Consider the following 13,435-nt stretch of genomic DNA (forward strand, 5'->3'; position numbering starts at 1 on the left):
TTCATATTTTGTGAAATTGTTAGTGAGTCGTGATATACTTTTTCTTTAAAGTAGCCCCATAAAAACAAAATCCATTGATGTACGATCAGATGATCTAGCCGACCAGTGAACAAAAAACAATTGCAAATAAAACGAAAATGTTATAATAAAATAAACAACTCTTTTTTTATCTTAAACTATGGAGGTTGGATGAAAAACTGATTCAGATAAAAATTGTTGGATTTTTACATAGAATAAGATGTCGTTAAAAAATAAAGGTTTCCATTTAAAAAAACAAGTTGACCTTGAAATGACCTTAAAAATAGTGGTCAAGGTCAAATTCAAGGTCACCATTAAGTGTCATTTTCTGAACCAAACAACTTTTGTTAGAGTCATTTTTCGTGAAACCACGTTCCTACAGATTTATTTAGGTGCACATTTTAAAATGGAACATTCTGTATATATTTGTTATTATATATGTACATATATATATATATATATATATATATTTATTTATATAGTTACATTTTTTAGTGTAAAGTATACACATGAATTTTTGAATTGAAATGTCAACTCGTATTGATCAATTTAATGTTAGTTCAGATTTTCAAGAGCCTTATTTCTTATTTGTTTGTAATGCATTTAGTTCTCAGATATTATTGAACGCTAATCGTAAGTTATTAAGAAAACTAACAATGTTAGAAATAGTCAAGTTTTGTTAAGATTTTTCTCAAAGTTTTAATTATTGTTGTCAAAATAAATTGATTAGAGATTGTCATTACGTGAAATACTCCAGCGTCTTCCGTGCTGTTTTTGCCTTTAATAAATTGCATGAGAAGAGTTATCATTGACATCGGCTCGGTGAAGAGCTAGACTGGTAGTTCTCTCTTTTTTTCTCTTGCTTATTCTTTTGCAGACAGACACACGTGCAGTACACAAACAAGTCATCGTTTATCGAGTCACAGACTCACGTGTAAATGTAGCGAGAACGTGAAGAAATATTCTTCGCGCTCTTTGCGAACCTATATAACTGTACCGGCTGTCTGGGTCAGGGGGCGGGCCGCTACGCGTTTGTAGTATACCTCGTATATCGGACAGGTGTACCCTATTCTGACTCTCGAGTTCTCTCGCGTGCACCTCTGAAGACCGGCGATCACATGCTTGCTCCCCGCTCACACGCCGTCTCTTTCTCTAACTGTTGCAAGCAAAGTATCGCGTCACCATCACGAAGTGATCAGTCGCGTACGCACAGAGCTTTCAAAAGCTCTCTTACAGACCCTTGATACGGCCAAAATTTTCATCTTGCCAGCAATACATTTTCCGGCTCCATTCTCGACGTCTTGTGTTGTTTGTGTTAAAGAACACGCGAAGAAGTTTGTCGGTTCAAGATCTAACTCGCGCGACACGAGTAGTGTAATAGCGCGATCTGCTCATTATTCATTCACCATCTAAGCAGAAGAATCAAGCACACTTGAAGACCACTACTTGTATTCGGATATCGCTTGGATATCGGCTCAAAGAAGTAAGATATTGCGTCGCGATTTTATCGCCGATTTCAAATTAGAGCAGAATTATATTGAATGTTTAAATTTTATAAAAAAAAAATTTGCTTTTAACACATTATTAAATTATTAATGAGGAAACAAGAACTTCACGATAAAAAGAAGCAGTGACCGCAATCTCCAATACGTAACTTTCTCGAGTATGTTATTCGCTGGCGTTTGACAGTCGATTTTAATATTCATAATGCAGAAAAGTGTAAATATTTCATTTCCGAATACTCTTCTTGCCACGTGCGAGTGTGTTGATTATTACATACGAGTAAATATCGGTAGATAATTCGCGGCTATTAAACGTGTTTCTTGCCGGACGTACGTCGGCACGGTGCTTAACAACTGCCGCACGCTACGCAAAACATAATCCAATTAGCGTTACGTTACTGATTAAGTTATTAGAGGCAGATCGCACATCATCGTTCGCGCCTCGATAATGTGTTAACAGTCGGAGTGCGTGAGAATCCATTGAGAGAAATTATACTTCACGCTGTAAGAGATGCACTACGATATCAACCACGTGGTGACTGTTTCCATTCTATCAAACATATACCACAGCAAAACAACACGATCATACAACGCATCTGTTCTATAACATCAGAAACTCTTCCAAAATGATCGTGCAGTCTGTTGTAGTTGTGCAAATATAAATTCGTAAGTATGTCATGTTTTTCGTAAACACGAGTAACGAACTTTAAAAGTCACAAAGCAAAATTTTACTATACGTATGAACGACTAAGTAACGGAATACACATTTTTAAACATTGTTATTTTTATCGCAAATACCTATACGTGCTACTTACCGAGTTTTCTGCTGTTTTTAAGAATTCCGAAATTCACCATAAAAAAACATCGGCAAAAAGATCGGTCACTGATTGCAAATTAAAGTAGCATGTACGGTTAATTTAAAAGAATTCATAATTTCTCCATGACATTGTACAAACGACATAATTAAACGAGGTCAAACGTATGTTGAAAAAAAGTAGAGCGCGAAGTTTTTATGATATGTACATAAACTCAGGCAAGAGAAAATTTGTTTGAGTGATCATTAGTAAGGGAAATTCGTATATATCTGAAGAATATATTATCATTTTTATTTTAAAAGCACACACACAAGCGCGCGCGTTACGATGTCCTTTCAGACGTATCTAGAAATATCAAGGTGTAAAAACTTAACTTCATGAATTGTAGATTACATTTTATACTATAAAAATTCATATTCTCTTAACATAAAAATTATTATTTTATTAAAAATATTGCAGTGTAATGTACCCTTGCAACAGTGGATAAAAATTATTATTTTATTAAAAATATTGCAGTGTAATGTACCCTTGCAACAGTGGATAAAAATTATTATTTTATTTATTAAAAATTAATTGGTGAACATTTTTACGCATTGAATCGCATAAGTAAGCGTATAAGTTACGATAACACACGCATCAATCAAAAACATACGGTCTATAGATCAGCGACGCGATCTAACTGCTTTGTTACACTTGATTACTATGCCATGTCGTTAATAAAAACGACAAGTGATATAGATCGCGCTGCGCCATGCATTTGCCTATCGCTATCGTTCTTCGAGATTAATAGATGCATCATTACGATCTTACATGGATATATAATTAAGTTACATTGCTAATAAGCGCGAATTATTGCCAACAGATCGTGCATAAATTATCGTCAAGGATACACGTTATCTGTACTTCTTCTTGAATGTTCAAATTTCTTGCGCTGTTTAAAGTAACTTTTGACTTTTATATGTGTGAGAAAGACAGAAAAGAAGAACAAGTAAACAAACCAAAATCTACTACTTAGATCTTACATGGATTGCTATTAGGTGCTCATTATACTCGACTTTGAAATCATTACACTGACGGAATCCGTTATACATATGTACTTGGCACCATGCCATGTCTTTGGCATGTCCGATTTATAGTTCGCGCGGGATGAGAGACGTGTAAATAGCCGGCAGTGATTTTTACTCAAGCGTGAGCGACTTGTAAGAAAAAGAGAAAGAGAGAGAGAGAGAGAGAGAGAGAGAGAGAGAGAGAGAGAGAGAGAGAGAGAGAGCAGGTCGCAACACAAATTATAAAAGCGAGATAGCTAGCACATATAATATAGGCTAACGACTGGTGATTTTCGTGATTAACTCTCTAATTACTTGCCAATAATCGGCTTTATGCGCCGAGACTGCAACATTGTGTTGATTTTATATTACATTTTTTTATTGTTCAGATTTTAATTATGTTAATTTCATACTCAAAATACCCACAATGTTACAACAAAATTAACTCGGAAACATATTTAAGGAAATCGCGATCAGATTCAAAATAATTATTGATCGTAATTGTAAAATATTGTTGATGTCTTTCATATTTGCAAAGTATATAAATTTGGAAATTATAATCACCAGTCGCGCCTGACTAATTGGTTGATCTTTTTAACTTTGATTCTACATGTGTGTGTACGCACGGTCAAAATAAGTCGACGACAGAACAAGAGAGAAAGAAAGAGAAGAGAGCCTACTTGCCTACATTTATAGAACACCAAACTTGGACATTGACTACACATTACCGCAACACATTTCGCATATCATCTCCAACTTTTCTCTTTAGTAAGCGCGAAAGCGAACGCTCTATTCGAGCTTATACTACTATTACAACAACAGTTTCAAACTTCGCGGATAAATTTTTGATGTTTGAGAAGTTTGATGAGATAAATATGTTAAAAAAATTAAAAAGTTGCGTAAACGTAGTAAGCAGAGTATTAGTTGTTTTTCTTATGTTTATTAAATTCGAAAAGTTTGATTAGTTTGTTTTTGAAGAAGTCAAAGTATATATATAGTATTTGTGCGCCAAATATATTATCATATTTATATTTAATATATGTCTAATGTACGCATATTATGTAAACAGATTATCTGAATACGAAGACATTTTCTTCTATTGTGCATCTTTTTCGCGAGAAAATAAAAAACCGCAAAAATACTCAAGCACGATTATTAAACAAATTAGTATCCAAGCAACATATATTTACTCACTGTTTACTTGACTACCTACTCCATTTGCGTCTCAGTTTACATCTAATAAAAGACTTGAGGAGAACAGAGCGAAAAAAGCGGAGATTGTCTCAATATGTTCAAATAAATAAAACAATTTCAAAATTTTTTTTTTAATTTATTTTTAGAAATAGCTAACTTTGATCTTTGGAAAAGAGTTATGTTTGATTTTTATCCCACATATATGTATATGTAAAATAGCGATATGCAGTAAATAAAAAATAAGAACTTCTTTTTTTATGTTGCTATCAAAGAAATAATTTTCTGGTATAGATAACTGAGAGAGAGAGAGAGAGAGAGAGAGAGAGAGAGAGAGAGAAAGAGAGAGAGAGAGAGAGAGACTTTGCGCTAACGTACCACATTGTCACGTTTTTAATTAATTGCACGTTAAATTTATGTGCATATCTATTTATACATTCGATTTTGTGAATCTAGCGAATTTGATTCGCATCAATAGACGACGATTGCGGCTCACAACGAGGTAACGGAGCAAAAACCCGGATATTTGAGAAGAATTTGGAACAGGTGGCCTAGTGGAATGCGCGCAAAGCGAACATGTTTTCTGATAATTAGTGATCAAACACGAGCAAAATGCGAGTTTAACAACAAGGCTCTTATGTAGTCTTTTATCCTTCGTCGCACGTAGAGAACAGAAGTGAAGTTATTAACGCTCGCCTAATATCTTTTTACAATAGCACTTGTAAATCTTACTCATTAATTACGCTATCTCATTTAAAGACTTTAAAGACTAATTATATTTTGTAAAACTTTGATTATAGATTGTGTCATGTAATCGGAAGTAAAGATATTTACATCGATAATAAAGAAGTCGCCTGAGATTACTGCAAATTTGCTGCAAGAAACATTCTTTCAACTTCAAAACTTTGATTGTACAATTATCGTTACAGGTATGACATCTTGTGTATTTATAATATTCACTTTCTTTATAAATTTATCATATAATGTATAAGTCATCTAAAAAGTTGCTTTTTTTACTGAAATGTTTTAAATAGAATTAATACTGTGTGTTTTCAGTGATAAACATAGTGTTTCATCGTGGACGTCGACGCGGTATGCAGTTGCGCATTTACTTTTTAGCCTGTCTCCTATTAAAGGAGGTAAGTGAACATATTTTTGTCTCTAAAAACATTTTTAAAATATCGATCTGTCAGCTCTATGTAATCTTATATTTGATATATAAAGAGTATCCAAGCTGAAAAAGGTCACCTAAATATATCTCTTGTTTTTAATGATAGAAAAATTGTTCATAGCAAAATTAAATGGTTTTGAAAGAAGAATACCACGGAAAAAAATTTTTTTCAAAACCATTTAAATTATGCAATGAACGATTTTTATGTCATCAGAAAGAGAGGATATTTAAGTGGGTTGCTTCACACACACACACACAGTTCACTCTATATATGACTACATTAAACATATATTAAATACACATTAACCGCATTAAAGTCTCGTGAATTACCAATGATCCGCGCTGATCCGATTAATCAATCGTAACGGCGTTCCGAAGTGAAGTGTCGATTAAACATTACCAGAACGGAAAAAAACAACTAACGAGATTTTCTGAGTAACATGCATTAAATGCCATTGGCTCGATTCCGAGACCGAGCGAAACCACCAGAGAACATGGAGAGTACCTTACACTACCGGCGCGGTAGCCGGAGAACCTCTCACGAGCGGAGGGATAGGTCGGCACGTCTGCGGTAATTACTACATTATAACCCAGATATCGCATCGTGGGTACGCACGTGGCCAGGCAATGCCGTTACCCAGTGCTCTGACCCAGAGCTAAGGGCGACTCGGGGCCGGTCTGATGTCTCAAAATGGTGCGCGCGGAGCGACGTTTCGATCCGGCTTGTTCACCGTCTACCCGCGCGGACCCAGGTAACGTTTCATCGCTGCATTGCTCGGACCCCGCTCTCTTATAAAATGGTGTGTAAAAATTCTGTGCGCGGAACGACCGGTTTCTTTGCACGCGCAAGATCACCGTTTATACTCTTTTCATCCTGTGGTCCGATATAATTTTCGATGCACGCCGTCCAGTCTTCTTTATTTTCCTGCTTACCAACAACCACGCGGTTGGCAATTATTGTTAGCCTTATAAGAGAACAGTGAGACAATAGAGCCGAGATGAATGAATCGTATTGATGTAGACACGCACTTTTCTTCTTTGTCATTAATGTTGTGTCTATATTTGCCGATAAATCTCGACGAATATAACGAAGCACTGTGCTTCTGCACTTGTTATATTAAATTCTTTAATTATTTTTGATTAGAAATAATATATCTCTAGGCTAAATATTGATGGTTGTTCATAAATGCTTTAACAGAAAATTTAATCTTTCTTTTACAAATGAACAAAAAGGATAACGTGATGTTTGGCTTTACGTATTAATATCTAAACGCGATAAAGAATTAATAACGTCGTCGTATATATGTCTGGCATAACGTCATGATTTACTCCATTCATGATACACGTATGAGCTATATACATATCTCCGTCGAGAATCGTGATGCCGGTGAAAGATCCATCGCGATAGCGCGTGGAATACGAGCAAGTGATTCAGTAGATTTTTGTCAAACTATAGGACGCGCACATTGAAAATCCATGATGAGACAAGTGGATTGATGGGCAGACGGGTGTAGAGGTGAAGTGGAAAGTTGCCTAACATGTGCGCGCAACTGGCCGATTGACCCGCGCCTAAAGACACGGGTGGTCCGTTATACCCTAAGGTCACACGTGACGCAATCACCCAACATAACGTACAGTTCTATATACACACTGATCGTGCTCCTATTCCATTCTCTCTCCTACTCCGCGACAGTTCTTTCACCATCTCCGCCAACCGTGCGGAATTCTCTAACTCTACATGTATTGAATACTCTAAATAGGCTTATCGCCGTTGGCGATTTCGTTGTTCCGCTGCTGCGCTACCGGAAGCTTTTTCGACGATCGCTCTATTTAATAATCAATCAAACACCGCATTGTAATTCTGTCAAACATCTTGACACACTTAACTTTTCCATTGAGTACGTGAGAAACAAATACCGTTGCATGGTCTTTCTTTATGTGTATGTTAAAAGTTAATATATTTTAGATAGCTTCTCTTAGCACATGTGTATACATTGACGCAATAATAATGTTAAAAACAGTCTGTGTGAGTGAAGCTACTCGACATAGTAATAGTCTTGCCTTGGGCTTGTACAAACACGTTTGAATGTGACATTAATAATTACTGATTCACAAAAAAAATAAAGATGTGTTATAAATACATAACTAATTTCACAGAAAAATAAATTTCTGCATATATTACAAGATAATATCACAAATATTTTGATTCTATCACATTCGTAATAGCCCAAGTTATTTGTTGCTATTTACGATACTTATTTTGAAGAATCGAATATTTAAGAGGATTCAATTTATTTGTTACGCGGTTGTTCATGTTCTTGCAGCTGGCTCAAGCCGAAGAAGTAGAGGTCGTGGAGGCAATTCCGGGCGAGGACAATCGGAACGAGAACTCGGCATTAAATCGGCAAGATAACGAATTAAATAATCCAGATCAAATGACGCTAGATACTATAACGGACAAAGATACGGGAGGAAATCATTACAAACCAGGGAGTGGTCTTCGAGGTCATCCTCTACTATCACCAAGTCGAGGAGCGTTGAGTTTGTCACGTCCGCATCATAGCGTCGCGTATCACGGCCCGCCACCGCCGTTACCGCCAAAAACGTCACCAGAAGCTATGGACAAAATATACATCACTGACGGTGGCGGCGTCAGCACCGCGATTGATGTTGAACCTTGGCCAGCGCCGACACTTGATATGCCGAAGATTGTGTCGCTTGACGTAAAATGCGAGAAGAGTCTAATGAAGGTATATTTAGGCTTCGACAAGCCGTTCTACGGCATTGTCTTCAGCAAAGGTCACTACAGCAACGTGAACTGCGTTCATCTACCGGCTGGATTAGGTCGTACGTCCGTTAATTTCGAAATCAGCATACACGCGTGCGGCACGGCTGGCAACACGGAAAACGGACTGTACGGCTACGGCGCTGAGTCCGGATCCGGCACGTATTTTGAGAACATTATTGTGGTGCAGTATGATCCCCAAGTGCAAGAAGTTTGGGATCAGGCGCGCAAGCTACGCTGTACGTGGCATGATCTATATGAGAAGTCGGTGACCTTTCGCCCGTTTCCTGTAGACATGCTAGATGTAGTGCGCGCGGATTTCGCCGGCGACAATGTGGGATGCTGGATGCAGATACAGGTCGGTAAGGGACCATGGGCTTCTGAAGTCTCAGGACTGGTGAAGATCGGCCAGACGATGACGATGGTGCTAGCGATCAAAGACGATGACTCCAAGTTTGATATGCTCGTGAGAAACTGTATGGCCCATGACGGCAAACGCGCGCCGATACAACTAGTGGATCAGCGGGGTTGCATCACGCGGCCTAAATTAATGTCCAGATTCACCAAGATTAAGAACTTCGGTGCTTCGGCGTCGGTATTGTCGTACGCGCACTTTCAGGCGTTCAAATTCCCGGATTCCATGGAAGTTCATTTTCAATGCACTATACAGATCTGCCGATATCAGTGTCCGGATCAGTGTTCGGAATCGTCGCTCTTAGAGAGTCAGGGTCTTTTGGAAAATCACCATCATCTCCCGAACGGCCATTCTGACGTCGGATACAATCTTCCGCCTCCTCTTCCGCTGCCGTTAGAAGCTTATTTGCAAGCAGCGGCTGGACGACCTAGAGACGAGAGGAGAAGAAGATCTCGCGAGATCGTAAACAATCCGCAAAAGAATGTGGGTGTAAATCGAATTATCCGGGTAGTTTCGACAAGCGATCTGACGTTCTCTATCGACGAAAGCAGCAACGGCGAGCTGAACGGGCCGACGATGGTATTTCCGCAGCGTAATGAGAACACGACAAACTCGACTATGATCTGCATGACTACTCCGGGATTCGCGATTACTCTCATCGTGCTGCTTACCATTTTACTCTCCTCGTGCGTATTGTCGGCTTATCTCTTTATGCGTCTCAGACCCTTTTCAGTGAAAGGCAAGAAATCCATGGCATTCTGCAACGCTGAACAGAATAGCGCGACGAAAAAATCAAGAACGTGCTTTTATTCATAGAAATTATTGCGATTGTTGCAAGTTACTTCAAGTTTATGATAATTACGATATTTTTTCGAATTAAAAGAGAGAGACTCGTCAATTGCACGATCTTACTCTCTGAAACCGGTTTCGCGATTCTTTGCAATATTGTTAGAAATCAGTAGGTCTACATAAGACAAATGCAATCGTACAAGAAGAAATTTTTATACAAAGATGTTTTTTCGGGTTTGAATCGCGTTAGTGTCATTTTTATACCGCCGTTTCGTAAACATTACAGCTCACTTCATCAGGGTTTGAAGAGCAGCCTGATACTGAGTATTAAAAAATTTGATATTTGATGCTTTCGCGGTGTAGTATTAACATACAAATATGTTTTTTAATCTTACTTGAACACATTTCATAAAAAAAAAACATTAACAGCAAAAAGGTAGAAGTCATTTATTTTTATAGACACTTTTGGCAATTAACGTACAATATTTTTTCTATAAGTATGCTACATGCGCGCGCACGCACGCACACACACACACACACGCACACACACACACACACACACACACACACAAAATTGTTGCAAACGCAACTGAAACGCACAGCGGGACAGTTTTCATAAGAACCTACGATATTTTGTAATAAAAGCTGGTCTTCTCAAAATCAAGAATTTTTAAGTTTCGTAGAGGCTATCGCAAGCACGACTCTATAAAACTATATATACTATCCTTATAACGGCAGAGTATTATACTATAGCGATATTATTTTACAATAATATTCCGTGATACTCGATTATTATTTTCTGTTACGACCTCTATGGAGTTGTGCTTTATTATAATAAAGCTCAGGCGTTTATAAGCAAACATAGGCCATAAGAAAATTTAGTCAAAGATAATCAAACTTGTTCTCCAGTTTATTATTTATATACTTACGTGTTTAGTTTCTTTTTTTTTTGGTATTTAAGACTCTTATACAAAAATAACTGTTCGGCATATGATCAAGCAATATTACTGCTGAAATGTTTTTGCAAAAATAGTCTTCAACATAGAATTTAAGTTATTTTGTTAATAATATTACATGATATTATCTTTTTATTTATTTTTGCACCGCAAAAACTATTTTAAGTTTTTTGAAATTTCTTTCCTGTGTAAACATTTATAACTTCCTACATATAAAACAGACAAATAAAAGAAGAAGAAAATTACAAAATATGAAAAACTACATTTAAAAAATATAAAAAACTATAAATAAAATTACAAAATATATGAAAAACCATATCATTTTTCATTATTAAATAAATTAAATAATTAACAATAAATGCATCTGCACTTATAATGTGTCAGTGAAAAATTGTCTGTTATATAAAAATATCTAATTGTACATATTTTGTTAGTGTTTTCTTTAAACTACAAACTCAGAAATTATGCCAAAATGTGTTACACTAATACTATACAAATTAGAAAACAGATATACATTATGGTGAAGTTATAAAATATAAAGTGTGCTTGTGAAAAAAATTCAAGTAATGCTAAAATATTAGGCAACTTTTGCATTATTGTTACAACGTAATTATTAGAAAAATTTTATGAAAATACAGAGAAACATAAGTAGAGAAAAAATTAAATAATAAACAGTCATTAGTTTATACATAAGCGTGACTTACCTAGTGCATGAGAGAAAAACTTACATTTTCAATATAGAAGTTAATTGAGTATTTCCGTCGACTTAAATTGAATATGTTTAAATTATACTTATTTATTATTTTATTGTATAATAACAGTAGTTGGTTTGATGTTCAGAGATATGTGTATTGTATTATGTTTTATACAAAATAAATTATAACATATACTTATAGACGTACGGTAGCACGCTCAACTATATATTCTGTAAATATATTTATAGTGTACGTCGCTCGCGCCACTTATCTATTTATTTTTACCTTCAAATAAAAATATAACTTTTCTAAAATAAATAAACCTTCTTGTGTTTTATTTTTGTTCAGTCGGTTTATTTTTTCCTTTCATTAAACCATATCGCATTTAATACTTTGATGTATAAGTGTACATGTATACAGGGTGTCCGACAATTACTTTAGCATCTCTCGTAGGCAGATAAAAGAAGTAAAACTGAATCAAAAAGTCCTGAACCATTTTTTTCTATTACATATAATAAAGGAGTAATTATTGAATAAATCAAGCCAATCAGCGCCGACCCTTAGCCGAACGCACGTCAGTGAACCACGCGCCTGGTGTGCGTGAGCGCTCCGTGCGGCTCACTGACGTGATTTATTCAATAATTACTCTTTTATTATATATAATAGAAAAAAATGGTTCAGGACTTTTCAACTCAGTTTTACTCCTTCTATCTGTCTATAAGAAATGCTAAAATAATTGTCGAACATCTCGTATATAGATGTACGTTAGGCTTAATTTAAATGTATGACAGTTTCATATGCACATACAAACTTATTGTTAGTCCTAGCTATAAACAATATAACTAAGCAACTTGTATAAGTTATTTAAACAAATATCAAACAACTTCAAAAATTATTTTTCAATTATACTAAAATTTGTAAATCAATTCGTTTCGTAAAATAAAAAGAACTCATATTGTAAAAATGTTAAAGTATCTGTTCCATATTATATTTGTAGAAAATCTTTTTATCAAGATACTTTGTAAAGATGTTACAGTATATAATTTCTTTCAATATATGTATATTTGTAGAAAATCTTTTTGTGTAAGATTCTTTAATAGATAAATAATATACGATTACTTACATATTTATATAAATATATCAGGTATGCAGAACTCAATGTGTTACGTGATAATTTATATAATGACATGTTACAATTTGCGACAAATTAACTATATACAAAAAGAAATTGGATGTAAAAGCAAATCGTAAACTTTTACATATATGCATTAGCAGGTTATCGTACTCTGAAGAAAAAGATGTTTTAAATCAGGGACTTAATACCGGTATGATTTCAATACCGGTATTATACTAGAGATTGTATACCGAAACCGATATATAGTACCGAAATTGAGTCTTACCGTTACCGTTATAGTACCGAAACCGATACATTACCGAAAACCGTAATAAAATACCGGTATTATTTCGGTATTCCTACTAATGGTATTCTTAAAAATTAGATAGGTTAAATAAAGCAATTTTTGTTGCATAATTAATCTTCCTACCGCTTATTGGACTTATAGACCGACAAAATATAAAGACGCTTTTTTTTATAAACCAATTGAAGCAGCTATTTCTTCATGCTTTCTTTTATTACGTAGCATGACTAATGTAAATTCATACGGATGAGTCAAAGATACATGTGCCAATAGATTTGTAGCATGATTTCCCTAAAGATATATTTTATTTAAAAAATAATTACACGACGTCTAGTATATATAAATATATTTAAAACTACTTACAGTAACTTCATGTCTACAATCATTAATTAAACATAATGATTTGTTGCACGATGAATCATATACTGGAAATACTCGTGTACAAAATTTGCTCTTCTCTGGCCCATGTTTTCGTATTGGACAAATTTATATATAAAATGTAAAAAAAATTTGAAAAAATAAAAAATAAATAAAAAAAAATTAAAAAAAAAATAAATAATAATAATAATAATTAATATTATTAATTATTATTATTATTATAATTAATAATAATAATAATAATAATAATAATAAT

At 34.9% G+C, this 13,435-nt stretch overlaps 1 protein-coding gene across 3 annotated transcripts; it reads left to right on the forward strand.

The window, feature by feature from the left end:
• The first annotated feature begins 1,111 nt into the window (after positions 1–1,111).
• On the forward strand, positions 1,112–9,999 carry LOC109860623. 3 transcript variants are annotated; one of them, XM_020439855.1, is made up of 5 exons: positions 1,112–1,501; positions 1,981–2,186; positions 5,373–5,501; positions 5,629–5,711; positions 8,068–9,999. In XM_020439855.1, exons 4-5 carry the CDS (start codon positions 5,667–5,669, stop codon positions 9,757–9,759), a joined length of 1,737 nt encoding a protein of 578 aa, XP_020295444.1. In that variant the 5' UTR covers positions 1,112–1,501; positions 1,981–2,186; positions 5,373–5,501; positions 5,629–5,666; the 3' UTR covers positions 9,760–9,999. The 3 variants fall into 3 exon arrangements, with proteins under 3 accessions (XP_020295444.1, XP_020295443.1, XP_020295445.1); XM_020439854.1 differs by lacking the exon at positions 1,981–2,186; XM_020439856.1 differs by lacking the exons at positions 1,112–1,501; positions 1,981–2,186; positions 5,373–5,501; positions 5,629–5,711 and adding an exon at positions 6,416–6,495.
• The last annotated feature ends 3,436 nt before the right edge of the window (positions 10,000–13,435 follow it).

Source organism: Pseudomyrmex gracilis, unplaced genomic scaffold (genome assembly GCF_002006095.1).
Source record: "Pseudomyrmex gracilis isolate BER0280 unplaced genomic scaffold, ASM200609v1 scaffold_429, whole genome shotgun sequence".
NCBI lineage: Eukaryota > Metazoa > Arthropoda > Insecta > Hymenoptera > Formicidae > Pseudomyrmex > Pseudomyrmex gracilis.

Coding starts and splice junctions, on each gene's coding strand:
- LOC109860623 (XM_020439855.1), top strand. CDS start 5,667: ATGCAGTTGCGCATTTACTTTTTAGCCTGTCTCCTATTAAAGGAG. Junction 5,712..8,067: donor CCTGTCTCCTATTAAAGGAG/GTAAGTGAACAT, acceptor ATGTTCTTGCAG/CTGGCTCAAGCCGAAGAAGT.